Source organism: Solanum dulcamara, chromosome 1 (genome assembly GCF_947179165.1).
Source record: "Solanum dulcamara chromosome 1, daSolDulc1.2, whole genome shotgun sequence".
Taxonomy (NCBI): Eukaryota; Viridiplantae; Streptophyta; class Magnoliopsida; order Solanales; family Solanaceae; genus Solanum; species Solanum dulcamara.
In genome coordinates this window covers 14184332-14197416 of record NC_077237.1, presented here as the reverse complement: position 1 = coordinate 14197416, position 13085 = coordinate 14184332, and the positions used below count along the sequence as shown (strand labels likewise).

Below are 13085 nucleotides of genomic sequence, written 5' to 3'. Positions count from 1 at the left end.
CTCATTTCCAACCATCTGGCCTTTGTCACTGGGGTGCGTTCCTTATTCGGTACTTTAGTTTTTGGATGTATATACTGAATACGGAACTGTAGTTTGTTTGGTTCGATTCAATTTTAGTCGTTTGGTTCCAGTTCAGTTATTTGGTATGGTCTGATATGATGCTGGGTTTCAAATCGAGTTAGTATCTGTATATATACTTTCGTTAATAACTTATAGTATATAAGTTCATAGTCCATGTCTCCATGATAACAGTGACTTACTGGATGGCACAAAATGCCATTGAATTTGGTTGTGAAAAACATTTATGCTGTGAACCCGAATCTACTGTGTTGGTATTTGGTTTCATTTTGTTTTTTCCTTGCGCTCATTTATATGGTTAGTTAAAAGGGAAAAGGGTCATACTTGCCTCTCTACTATTGAACTTTTTAAAATATTATCCTCCATTATATTATCAGTATATATATATGTCCCTAACGTTTTAAAAGTGTCAAATTTGTCATTCCGCTGTTAACTCCATCTATTTTAATGACATGGCGTGCCAATTCACCCCACCAACCCTTCTTCTTTGATATAAGAGAGAATCTGTCTGCTAGAAGAAAAAAAAAGGATATAGATGAGCCTTAGGAATATTGTTGAAAAAAGTACTATCACATCATTATAAACCGTCTTTCATTTTGGAAAAACAAAAAAAGGTATTAATACTTTATGAGGGGCGGAGCTAAAGTGTGTCGAGGATGGTCTAGCGGACACCTTACGTCGAAAAATTGTGCCGTGTATATTTAATGGGGTAGCTCAGTGATCAATAATGTTCAATAAGGGTTCAGTCGCCTGAGCAGGTGTGTGTAGGATCGATTCCCGCATCCTTTAACTTTTCCATGAAATTTGTTACTTATTTATTAATAATTCTTATTTAGTTTTATGGTCTATTTATATGATATTTTTACTTTTACACATAAGAGATCACAAAAAATCATTTTCTTTTATGTAATTAACAAGCGATCAAGAGATTTGATTTTCTCGTAAAAATCTTTAAAAAGAATTAAAGTATGACGGAGGGTATTTACGTACCATTTTTGATAGTTCGGGGTAAATTCATCCTTTTGATTTAAAAAATTTTGGTGCACTCATTTGTAAAAAAAAATAAAAATTACTTACTCAATGCTTGAACATTCTTGGTGAATTTTCTGACTATGCCATTGATTTATGGCAAGTAATCTTTTTTCAGTTATCATTAAAACATCATAATATTGCTTTTGGAAAAAAAAGGGAATTGAACCAGAAAACGCGTTATATCAATTATTTGCTAGAAATTCATGTGTAACACATTTAAATCAAGATGTTCTTGATCAGAAGAAAAAGAAGACCATTTGCTTTATACATAGATTATTCATTCTCAGAAGGCCACAATCATATAATTAAATTTAAATGATCCAATAATCAAATACCCTTTCAGACCCACTCAATTTTTTTCCCTCCCCTTCAACTAATAACTCGACCGCTAAAAAAATTAATATTTCTTGATTTTAATGGAATTCCTAATAAACGTTGTTTCTATTTGAATTCGGAGCTGAAAGGGCAACTTTTTTTTTTTTTACAAAAATTTTAAAACGGCAATCAATTTCATAAATTTTATATATGAAAATTCTGTTAGGACCGAAAATAATTAGGTGTCATGCGGAAGCTAGCAAAGCAAACCTTGAATGACCATGAGTAAGAAGACAAACGAGAAATATACCATAAGAGACACAAATATTTAACGTGGTTCGGTCAACTGACCTACGTCCACAAGAGGAGATGAGCAATCCACTATAAATATGAGAGTACAAATAATCGAGAGAAATAACCTCACACAATTCACTCGGAATAAAAAGAGGTTCACACAAGTGTTAACGTAACACTTGTGTCTCACCGTTTCTCCCCCTACACAAAACTCTCAAAGCCCTTTAGGACTACATTGTGAATACTACCAAGTTAGAAGGAATAAACCTCTATTTATAAAGTTATAAACCTTTTCCTATAAGAAAAATGATTAGCCAAATATGGAGACATTGTGTTTTCCTTTTCCGAAAAGGAAAACCTAATTATACAAGAAAAGTCAGGGCAAACCCAACAAATTCTTCTAAATCAACTGGAGAATTTATTTAGTATTTTACAATACTCAACTTAATTGCAAGCGCTAAAATAATTTGATACGTTACTATATTAATTGTATCATGAAATGAAATTCTGTATTCACAAAAAAATGTGACCTGAAATAAGTTAGACATTAGTGTTTGTTAAAATATGTGAAATTTGTAATACTTGTAAGCTCTCTTTTTCTGTAAACTTTACACAGACAGAAAAGTCAATATTTTCAACGAAAAGACTTGCTTTTGAATGTTCATGGTTGCTTATAAATCTGTATAAACACTACTTTGAATTAATCAAATTGCTTGCCAGCAAGCTAACAGTTCTTATATTAGTATTGGGTACCCTATTAGTATTTGACTTCTAGATCGTTGAACAAATTAAATAGCTTTTACCAAATCTTTAAACTACATCAAAATAATTAGCTTAATTTTTGTCATTCTTAAAATTGATAACAAGTAAGATCAAAGATAGTCAAATAAAGGATTCTAGTGATGACCCACTTTTCCCACTCGAATAAGATAAATCTATTTTACAACTTCGTTATTATTATTACGATTATTTCCTATAATGAGTTGATGTATTAATTAATGGTAATCATTTGTCATGCTCTTCGTTCTATAAAAAAGAAAAATTACTTAAATATACAATTCTCTAAAATTTTCTATCTTACTCTCTCCTATTCTAGGATACATTACTTTACGCGATGTATCGATCGGATACATCACTTTACACGATGTATCGATTTGATATATCACTTTACGTAATGTATTCGAACGTTTTGAGATGTATTCGGATTCCACCAAATTTAAGAAATTTTTGTAATTTGGACAAGAGTAGGAATAGAATTGTAATTAACTCTTAACACTATGAGATTTGTGTAATTCTAAAAAAAAGGTCACAAACCGCATCAAATTGATGATTCGAGTCAAATCGTAAAAAAAATTTAATTAATAATTTGATTTGATTTTAGGAAAAAATTCGATCAGAATTAATTTAATTTTAACTAAAAAAAGATCCAAATCACACCTCATGTAATTGGTTTGCAATGTTTAATTTACATAGTGAAAGTACACAACTTGACTTTTTTTCTTTAATATTTAGTAGTGTAACTAATATTTTTATTAGTCGTACTTATTTTGGAACGACTTGATACTTTGAGATTATGATTATTTTCATAATGACCGTTTTATTAGCAATATTTGTTGTATGTTCTTCATTATATTTGTGTTATTTATTTTTTCATAACGCTTTAAATTTTTTAGCCTTATCTAACCTCTTTTTATGCTTCTTTTGAGCCGATGGTCTCTCGGAAACAGCCGTCTTACCTTGGTAGGAGTAAGGTCTGCATACACTTTACCCTCTCTAGACCCCACGTTGTGGGATTTCACTGGGTTGTTGTTGTAATGTCATCACTCATTTCATAGTTTGTATTATTTTCTTAATTATGAAACACCTTATATAGTTATATTTTACTAAAATTAAAGAAATATTTCAAGTACAAATTATATTTTTTGTATGAATACTTTATAGGGAAAAATAAAAAAAATCGACTTTTATTAATTTAATTTAATATAATTTATAAATTTAAAAACTCAACACAATTAATTTGATTTAGTATTTGAAATCACAAACCAACCAAACTATATAGAGGAATGGCTCATTAGAATAAGTAGTGGTTTTAAATATAGTTAATAGAGTTTTTATACTCTTATATTTATTTGAAGTTTATTCTTAAAATGCAAAGTAGTCCATTACAATTTTATAATTAATTTACTTTTTATTAGTCTATAGACTCGGTCAGTTAGATTTCAGCCAAAATAAAATAAAATAAAATAAAAAATAAAGAAATTAATTATTTACATGAAACACCACCAGACTTCAAATATATATATATTTTGCATGTTATAAGTTGTAAATTGTTGAGTTAAACTTTAATTGACGATAACTATTGAAGCCTCAAAATAACAAAATAGAGAAATCTTTTTTTTTTTGTTTAATTACTGTTAATATTGTAATCAATTTGATTGTCAATCCTAATACAGTCCAACCATGAAATTCCAGGGGTAGAAACCCACAACTTTAAGCAACTTTTGCAAATCCTTAACCACTACACTAAATCTTCAACTTGTATTAAAAGGTGTCAAGTCATATATATATTTATTAAATCAAATTTTGCCCATATATACAATTAGAGCTGTCAAAATGGGTTGACCCAATTCAACTCAACCCAACCCTAAAGAGCTAGCGAGTTAAATGGATTAGGACGTGCTAACCATTTTAACTAAAGGGTCTATAAAATAGCAATTCAACCCAGTCCTAAGCGGGTTGTGGGTTGGGACGGATTGCCCCTTCAATCAAAAGATGAACAATATTGACCTCTTCAAAAGATCTAACGTTGATCAACGCAACACCAATACGTCAAAAATTCACATGTCCATGAATTCCACAAACTTTATAGGAATACTTAAGAAAACAATAGAACATGAAAGATACAACAGTCAACAATCATAAAATTCATCATAACAACATACATTACATGATCATTTTTTTTCATAAACTAGATAAGAAAGGAGAAACGAAAAATTAAGCTTAAACACAAAAGTAAAAAAGGTCAAAGATTCATAGTTATAATAACTTCAATTGCCTAGTTGCTGGAGATTTAGTAAAATAAAACATTACTTAAAATATATATAATAAATATTTTTAAAATTCATGACCCATGGACCGGCCTTTGAGGCTCGCGGATTGAGCCTATGAGGCTGGGCTAAAAAGTCTCATTCCTAAATGAATTGAAATTTTTTAGCCCAACGCCACTTAATTCAAGGATTGGGTTGAGCCGGCCTCACGGGCCAAACTCATTTTGACAACTCTATATATAATGTAATTTTTTAAAGAATGGATATCGCTTGACACCGTGGAGCAAGGATAGCTCCGCCATGATTAGTATATTTTGGGAAAATACCTATGCATTTAATAAAAGGAGACAAAAATGAATAATGCGGTTCATAGTTGACTTAGAAACTGATGTCAAAGAACTTTCCAATGTCCATTTGTTAATTAAATTAAGAAAATGACAAGTGACCGTGACAAAAGTACTGTAAAACAAAAAAAGTAAGAGTCCTTGGATGTGAATTTGAAATCATGATGGGAGATTATTAAATTGGGTAGTGGTTAGTTTGAAGTTGATTTTTTTTTCTTTTTACATATAAGTTAAATTTTAAAAGTTATACTTTACCTCTAAATATGAAAATCTCACGGTTTGTATAAATTATATGATTCATAATGTATCGAAATGTCCTAAGGCACACTATATTAATAAATCGAATTAATAATTAAAAGTCTTCTTAAATTTGACACATTTTATTAAATGTATATCTAAGCTATGAGAAGTCTTAATTATCCTCTCAAACATGAATTTTTGAAACTATTTACCACTAATATGTCATAAGGCACAAAAAAATTATTATGTTCAATTTATATGACTCACTTTTCATTCTAGATAATTCCTAAAGAAATGACATATTTCTATATTTTAATTTTCATTCTTATTTATATAATGTAGTTTAACTTGAAATGAAATTTAAGAAATCTGTGGTTTAAAATAAGTCATAAATATTTGTGTGACAATAATTATTTCATTAGGGGTAAAATGAAAAATTTAAAGTTAATTTTTTATTAAATATAAAAATGTATCATTCTTTTTGGAATTGACTAAAAAGGAAAGCGAATCATATAAATTGAAACAAAATAATTTTTCTTAATCATTTGGCGTATTAGGGGGGCAAATAATTCTAAAAATTCATGTTTTAGGGGATAGTTAAGACTTCTCATAGGTTACGGGGGTAAATAGTTTCAAGAATTTATGTTTGACGGGGTAATTGAGACTTCTCATAGTTTAGATGTGCATTTATTAAAGTGGGTCAAGTTTAAGGGGACTTTAACTATTAACTCTTAATAAATCACATATCTTCCATGTTTCTTTTATAAAAAAATGCTTGTGGTTATATGTTATTACAAACTTTTAAATATATATAATTTTACAAAGATCCACTGAGCCAATAATCAATAATAATAGTAATTAACTATTCATTAATATAATCCTTTCCATATGATATGAACAATCTTTCATGTCGAGTATGGTTTTTTTTTTGTAAATTTAAAACTATGAATATTTTTTTAATAAAATATAAATTTATTAATCAGATTTTAAAATTTTAAAATATAAAATTACAAACTTGAAATTAAAAATATATCTTCTAGGTGAATTTGGTTTGAAATCAAAATTTCAAATTGAAACGTTGAAGTAAAATTGTTGAGCAATTACTTATGAGAACAATTCTTCGTGTGCTGATCTATGATATGATATATTGCATACAACAATACTTGTATGCATCAGACCAATAAATTATGATTAATTTCTCTCTTTCGATTGATTTTAGGTTAGGAATTAAATATTTTTCAGCTTATAACTTTTGATATGTAGTATATTATTAATGAATCTACCACGATCCACACAAATAAATTTCTCAAAAAAGATCGGAGATATATTTTAGTTTTTCTAATATGAGGAGAGAAAATAAGAAACTAAAGAAATATATTGTGAATTATCATCAATATGATCCTCCTTAAAAAATAATTCAAATTAAATGCTAAAGGCATTTGTTGATCTACATTTAATTTCATAAATATTTCAGCTACAAAAACTTCTTCTAAATTATTGTCCCTAAATGTTAAAGTATACAATATGCATGAAACATGATAGAACAATCAATTCAAGATTTAATCCTTGATCATCATTGGCTGTGCTAAACTTCTTTTTCATGAAGCTTAGGTGATATTCAACCAATTTGTAGTAATTTTCTTTCAAGTGACCTTTTAGTTTACCAAAAAAAGTCCTTGGATTTAGCTTACAAATTCTAAGATAGCGCACTTTCTTTTTCTCTTAGTTTATTCATCCCCTTTTTTTACCCCCCAAAAGTTTGTCCTATATAAATGTCAACTTATTTTAAATTTGATCACATTTATAGTAATGTAATAATTTTTACCACTAAACTCTAGGAAACACATGACAATTATCCAATTTCAAATAATTTAGAAGCAAATTAATCATATTACATATGAATCGAAAAACTGTTAGCGGGGAAGTACATTTTTGAGTCGATTGGCAATTTGCAAGCGCATTTTTGCACAAAAAAACAAAATATAGAACAAAACCATCCTATTTTGGATAATTCAAGTGCAAAGTTGATCATTTTTTCTAAAAAAATAAAAATATCATTTCTCAACCTAGAGCTTAGATCTAATCCCTTCCTCCCCCACAAAATCCAAACCAAAAACAAAGAAGTTAATTGGACATAACAAATGTCAATTAGGTTGTTTCCTAATATCCCTAAGATGAATATTAAATAATGCAGACAAGTGCAGTGCCATCACATGCAGGATCATCTTATTTGAAATCAAATATCTAGGTCGGATAGCCAAACAAATAAATAATTAAATAATTTCCATCAACATTAATTAGTTGAGTTGACCGCCAAATTATGGACCCAAAAATGTTCACTTGTATTTTTCTTACCCTTTTTAATTATATCAATATTATCAAAGAAAGTAGATGGTAATTGGTAACAATTGAATCCACATCAACTTCTAGTGATACTATCTATCTATCAAACGTTATAAAAGGCTGAGAAAAGTCATTAAAAATAAAGAAACTTTGGACATATTGAAATTCCCGGAGTCTTGATTAAAAGGTGGTAATAAATTATATTTGTTAAATTATTTGAAAGTAGGTGTAGTTATATTTCTTTTAAAAAGTTGTAATTCCTCTATAATTTTTTCACCAAAATGTTGTTGGAGAATATTTCTCTACTGCTTAAAGCTTCAACTAGTGCTTGTACAAAACTTTGGGACCAACGACCAAAAGAGACGGAGACACGTTCCTTAGGTGGAACTTTTTTAATCTACACCTCGTGGATATGAATAAAATATATTTGACAACGCGCTTTCACATGGAAATCTTCTTTTATAATTCCCATATGCTATTTCCTATGCTTCATTCAAAAGATAATAAAAATAATAATAATAATACTAATAATAGTAAGTTTACAAAGTCGCAAAGAGAACTTCATTCACGCGTAATTGCACATCATAAGTCATAATCCAAGACTAATATTTTCTCCTTTATATATAAGTTAATTTTTTCCGTAAGTAATTACTCTATTTTCAAGACTACTTTATAGTTACTCTTTTAACCTATCAGTTTTTTAAAATATGATAATACTAAACTTTTCTGCGTTGTTCGTGAAAAAAGTTAAATACCTATGTAAATTTCTTATCCATAACCTAATATGTGATAGTGAACCTTCTAATAAAACCACAATAATTTCTTGAAATAACAAGAGCCCAACAATTGCGGTGCAATATAACATATGTTGAAAACTTGAAATGAAGAGTATTTATTATTGACTAGTTTTACGATAATTGCTATTCAGTTCTAAATAAGTGATATTTTTAATTTGGGGATAACTCTTAAAAAATTATTTATTTTCAAAAAATAAAGAGTGTTTTTACTAACTGATTCCTAATAAAAAAGTTAATTAATAGTTCTTGATTATGTAAACAAGTAATTTTAAAAAAATAATATCAATTACTTCTTGAAATCCAAAACATTATTTATTTTAGAATAAAATAAAAAGACTAAAACATCACCAAAAAAGTAGTACGACATACACTCACAACACTGGTCATTTATATGTGCCTAGGATAGAAAACTAGAGCGAGCTTATACATGCGGGCGGAGTTACATGATGCCCGTTTGAATATAAATATATTTGAAAAAAACTTGGGGAAAATTTGAAAATTAATGTTTGATCATATAATTTATTATTACTTGACAAATATATTTGACAAACATTTCAGGTTTCCAAATTCTAAAAAAAACTAGATTTGGGCCAAATTCTAGTATTTGAGATTTTAAAAAATTACCCTATTTTTTTATATTTTATAAAAATATCCATCATTTATAATTTTCAGCTAAATTTCAGTCCTAGTGTTGTACAAAATTTATACAGTTTTATGCATATTATATATAATTTTTATTCGAGCTTACTCTCTAAAGTCACTTCCAGTTACAAGTAGTAATAATAGTTTTTCATATACAAATCAATGATACTTTTCTTTTGTTTTTTATTTTTCAAATTCAAATTGATTGAGTTCGTTGTCGAAACATCTTTATTATAAAATAATAATATTCTATAAACTTATGAGTATTTTTAATAATTTTTTAAAATTTATAGATATAAATCATATCTATTTAAAAGTTAAATATATTTTTTAAAAATCTATAAAAACTTCATCAAAAAAAATAAATTATCAAAAATATTTTAAGAATTTGTTTAGATAAAGAAATAGTAATATCCTGTTGCCGATCATCATGTAGGCCCCATGCTCCAGCATTTTTAGTCAAGTTTCTTCAGTAAAATATCAATGTCAGAGTTCAGACTCCCACTTGCTTCTCTAGCAACTTTTTTTTTTTTTTAAAGAAAAAAACACAAACAAAAAGAAAAACGTGTATTACCAAGTTCTACGTTGTCTTAGTCAGAGTAAGCTGCCATTTTTGATTGACTAGTCCATTTAGAAACTATATAAATAGATGCACAACGTATATAATTACCTAGACAGAAACCTTAGCAAAAAAAGAACAAATATTTCTCTCTTGCTTATTCAAGCTCATCCACCATGGTTGAGCAATATTTTAAATTTGTAAAGTTTGTGGTATTTCTATGCTTGTTATCTCTGGCTAGTAATATTTCAGTTGAAGCTCGAGTTCGTTACCATAAATGGGAGGTTAAATATGAATATAAATCCCCAGATTGTTTCAAGAAACTTTCAATTAGCATCAATGGTAAAACTCCAGGACCTACTATTGTTGCTCAACAAGGTGACACTATTGTTGTTCAAGTCAAAAATAGCTTGTTAACTGAAAATCTTGCTATCCATTGGCATGGAATCAGACAGGTCAATAAATATATCCAAACCAAAAAAATTTCCCTTAAATTAATTTTATCAATTTTATTAATTGTGATTTTTGATATATATATATATATATATATATATATATATGTTCTGATTGCAGATCGGAACACCATGGGCTGATGGAACAGAAGGAGTGACACAATGTCCCATTGTGCCAGGGGATACTTTTGTGTACAAATTTGTTGTTGATAGGGTAAGTTCTTTTATTTTTATAGGCGAAATACACAGATGATCCTTTTAAATTGTCACTTAACGAATGACTAATTGATCACCAGTGACCAGATAGACACTTCTTCTTGATGAAAGTATGTCTTTTAAACCCCTCTTGTTGACATGATCACGAACTATTTATTTTGCACTTTAATCGATAGAGTAAGTTCTTTTATTTTTATAGGCTAACGAACGATTAATTGACCACCCAGATAGACACCTCTTCTTGATAAAAGCGTGTCTTTTAAACCCCTCTTGTTGACATGATCATGAAATATTTATTTTGCACTTTAATTGAAGCGCGAGAAACAATAATGTTTGCAGTACCATTATTATGAGATCTGTTTCCTAATTTTTTTGCAAATTTTGTGCAGCCTGGAACATATTTGTACCATGCTCATTATGGTATGCAAAGGCAAGCAGGACTACAAGGAATGATCAGAGTATTAGTCCCTGATGGAGTTGTTGAGCCATTTTCATATGACCATGATAGGAGTATTCTTCTCACTGATTGGTACCACAAAAGCACTTATGAACAAGCAACTGGTCTTGCTTCATTGCCCTTTGAATGGGTTGGAGAACCTCAGGTAAATTATTATTATTCAAAACGTTTCAATTTGTTAGTCACAAGAAAACTTTTTGAATCTTACTCTTATATTAATGTTGCTAATTTTTAATTTGCTTTTTTCAGTCAATCTTGATTCATGGAAGAGGAAGGTTCAATTGTTCTACTCCAAGCATAGATCCTAAACTTTGTAATGCTACAAATCCTCAATGTACACCTTATTCAATGACTGTTGTTCCTGGCAAGACTTATAGGCTTAGAATTGGCAGCTTGACTGCTCTTTCTGCTCTAAGTTTTGAAATTGAGGTATTTTTCACAATTCCCCTATATCAACAACTTAGATAAATAAATAAGTTTGTTACTTTTTTATTAATTAAATTTTATGATGCAGGGGCATAACATGACAGTTGTTGAGGCAGATGGTCACTATGTGGAGCCATTTGTGGTACAAAATCTATTCATTTATTCTGGAGAAACATACTCGGTCCTAATTAAAGCTGATCAAGACCCTACAAGAAATTATTGGGCTAGTACAAAAGTTGTCAGCAGGAATAACACTACTCCAAATGGTTTGGGCATTTTCAATTACTACCCAAATCATCCTAGGAGATATCCTCCTACTATACCACCCCCGGGGCCTCGTTGGGACGACGTTGCCCCCAGGATGGCTCAGAGTGTTGCTATCAAGTCACACAAAGATTTCATCCATGCCCCTCCTCAGACATCGGACAGGGTCATCGTCATGCTCAACACACAAAACAGGGTGAATGGGTTTGTGCGTTGGTCAGTTAATAATGTCTCGTTCAACATGCCCCATACGCCTTACCTGATCGCCCTTAAGCACAACTTATTACATACTTTCGAGCAAACTCCTCCTCCGGACAACTATGACCACAAGAGTTATGACATCTTCAATATCGCGCCAAATGTAAATGCCACAACTAGCAACTCGATTTATCGATTGAAGTTCAACACAACAGTGGACATCATATTGCAAAATGCCAACACAATGAATCCCAACAACAGTGAGACACATCCTTGGCATTTACATGGACATGACTTTTGGGTCATGGGCTATGGTAATGGCAAGTTCAACCAATCTATTGACCCAAGGAATTACAACTTTGTGAACCCAATAATGAAAAACACAATCCCAGTCCATCCTTATGGATGGACCGCATTGCGGTTTCGGGCTGATAATCCAGGAGTTTGGGCCTTCCATTGCCATATTGAGTCACATTTCTTCATGGGAATGGGAGTTGCCTTTGAAGAAGGAATTGAGAAAGTTGGCAAACTGCCTACTTCTATCATGGGCTGTGGGGAAAGCAAAAGGTTCCACAGGCCTTAAATTCTTTAACATTCTCCAAAACAGATTACTTTATATTGATATTGTTTGGATTCTTTTGATAGTTGCCAAAAATCAAAGCTCATTTGTAACTTGTAAACAAAATTCATGTCTTATAGTTAAATGTCTTCCCCCTTTTTTAAAAAAAAACCTCTACACTGTAAAAAACAATACAGCGCATGAATAGGGGCGCATATTGGTTGGCTCGATTCGATTTTATATATTATCAATTTGTTTATCAGTTTTCGATGTTTAAATACACTAATAAATCAATAATTTTTTTTATTGATTGTCGGTTTATCAGTTATTGATCCTTAATAGCTCGATTTTCAGCATAACCAATAGAAAAAATACTCATAAAATAAATACATGATTTCTCCAACAATTTGGTGTGACGGAACAATAATATAACTTTACATAATGCTCATAAAATAGAAATAATAATAACTAACATGAAAAGAACTATACAAGTGTAACACAAATAAAAGAACTAGAATAATAATGTGAATTAAAGGCTAAAGGACAAAGACAGTAACCAGTAAGATACTAATAATAATATTTAATTTTTATGTAGGGATAAAGTAGTAAATTACTACCGTCTTAATGGGTTATCGATTTAGCCAATAACTCAATATTAAAAGAACCAGAACCGAACCGATAACCCGATATATATTCTTTTTACTAAAACCATTAAAAATCCGTTAATCCAATAACAACAAAATAATAATATTTTTTTCGATTCGATTTATTGGTCGGTTCGATTTTCGCACTCCTATATTAATAGAGGTGGATCCAAGATTT

General features: G+C 29.8%; 1 protein-coding gene across 1 annotated transcript; it reads left to right on the top strand.

Moving 5' to 3' along the window:
- Positions 1 to 9697: 9697 nt before the first annotated feature.
- Positions 9698 to 12571, top strand: LOC129902383 (L-ascorbate oxidase-like). Its single transcript, XM_055977610.1, has 5 exons — positions 9698 to 10146; positions 10265 to 10357; positions 10749 to 10961; positions 11066 to 11245; positions 11331 to 12571. The coding sequence occupies exons 1-5, from the start codon at positions 9868 to 9870 to the stop codon at positions 12285 to 12287; spliced, it is 1722 nt and encodes a 573-aa protein (XP_055833585.1). The 5' UTR covers positions 9698 to 9867; the 3' UTR covers positions 12288 to 12571.
- Positions 12572 to 13085: the final 514 nt, after the last annotated feature.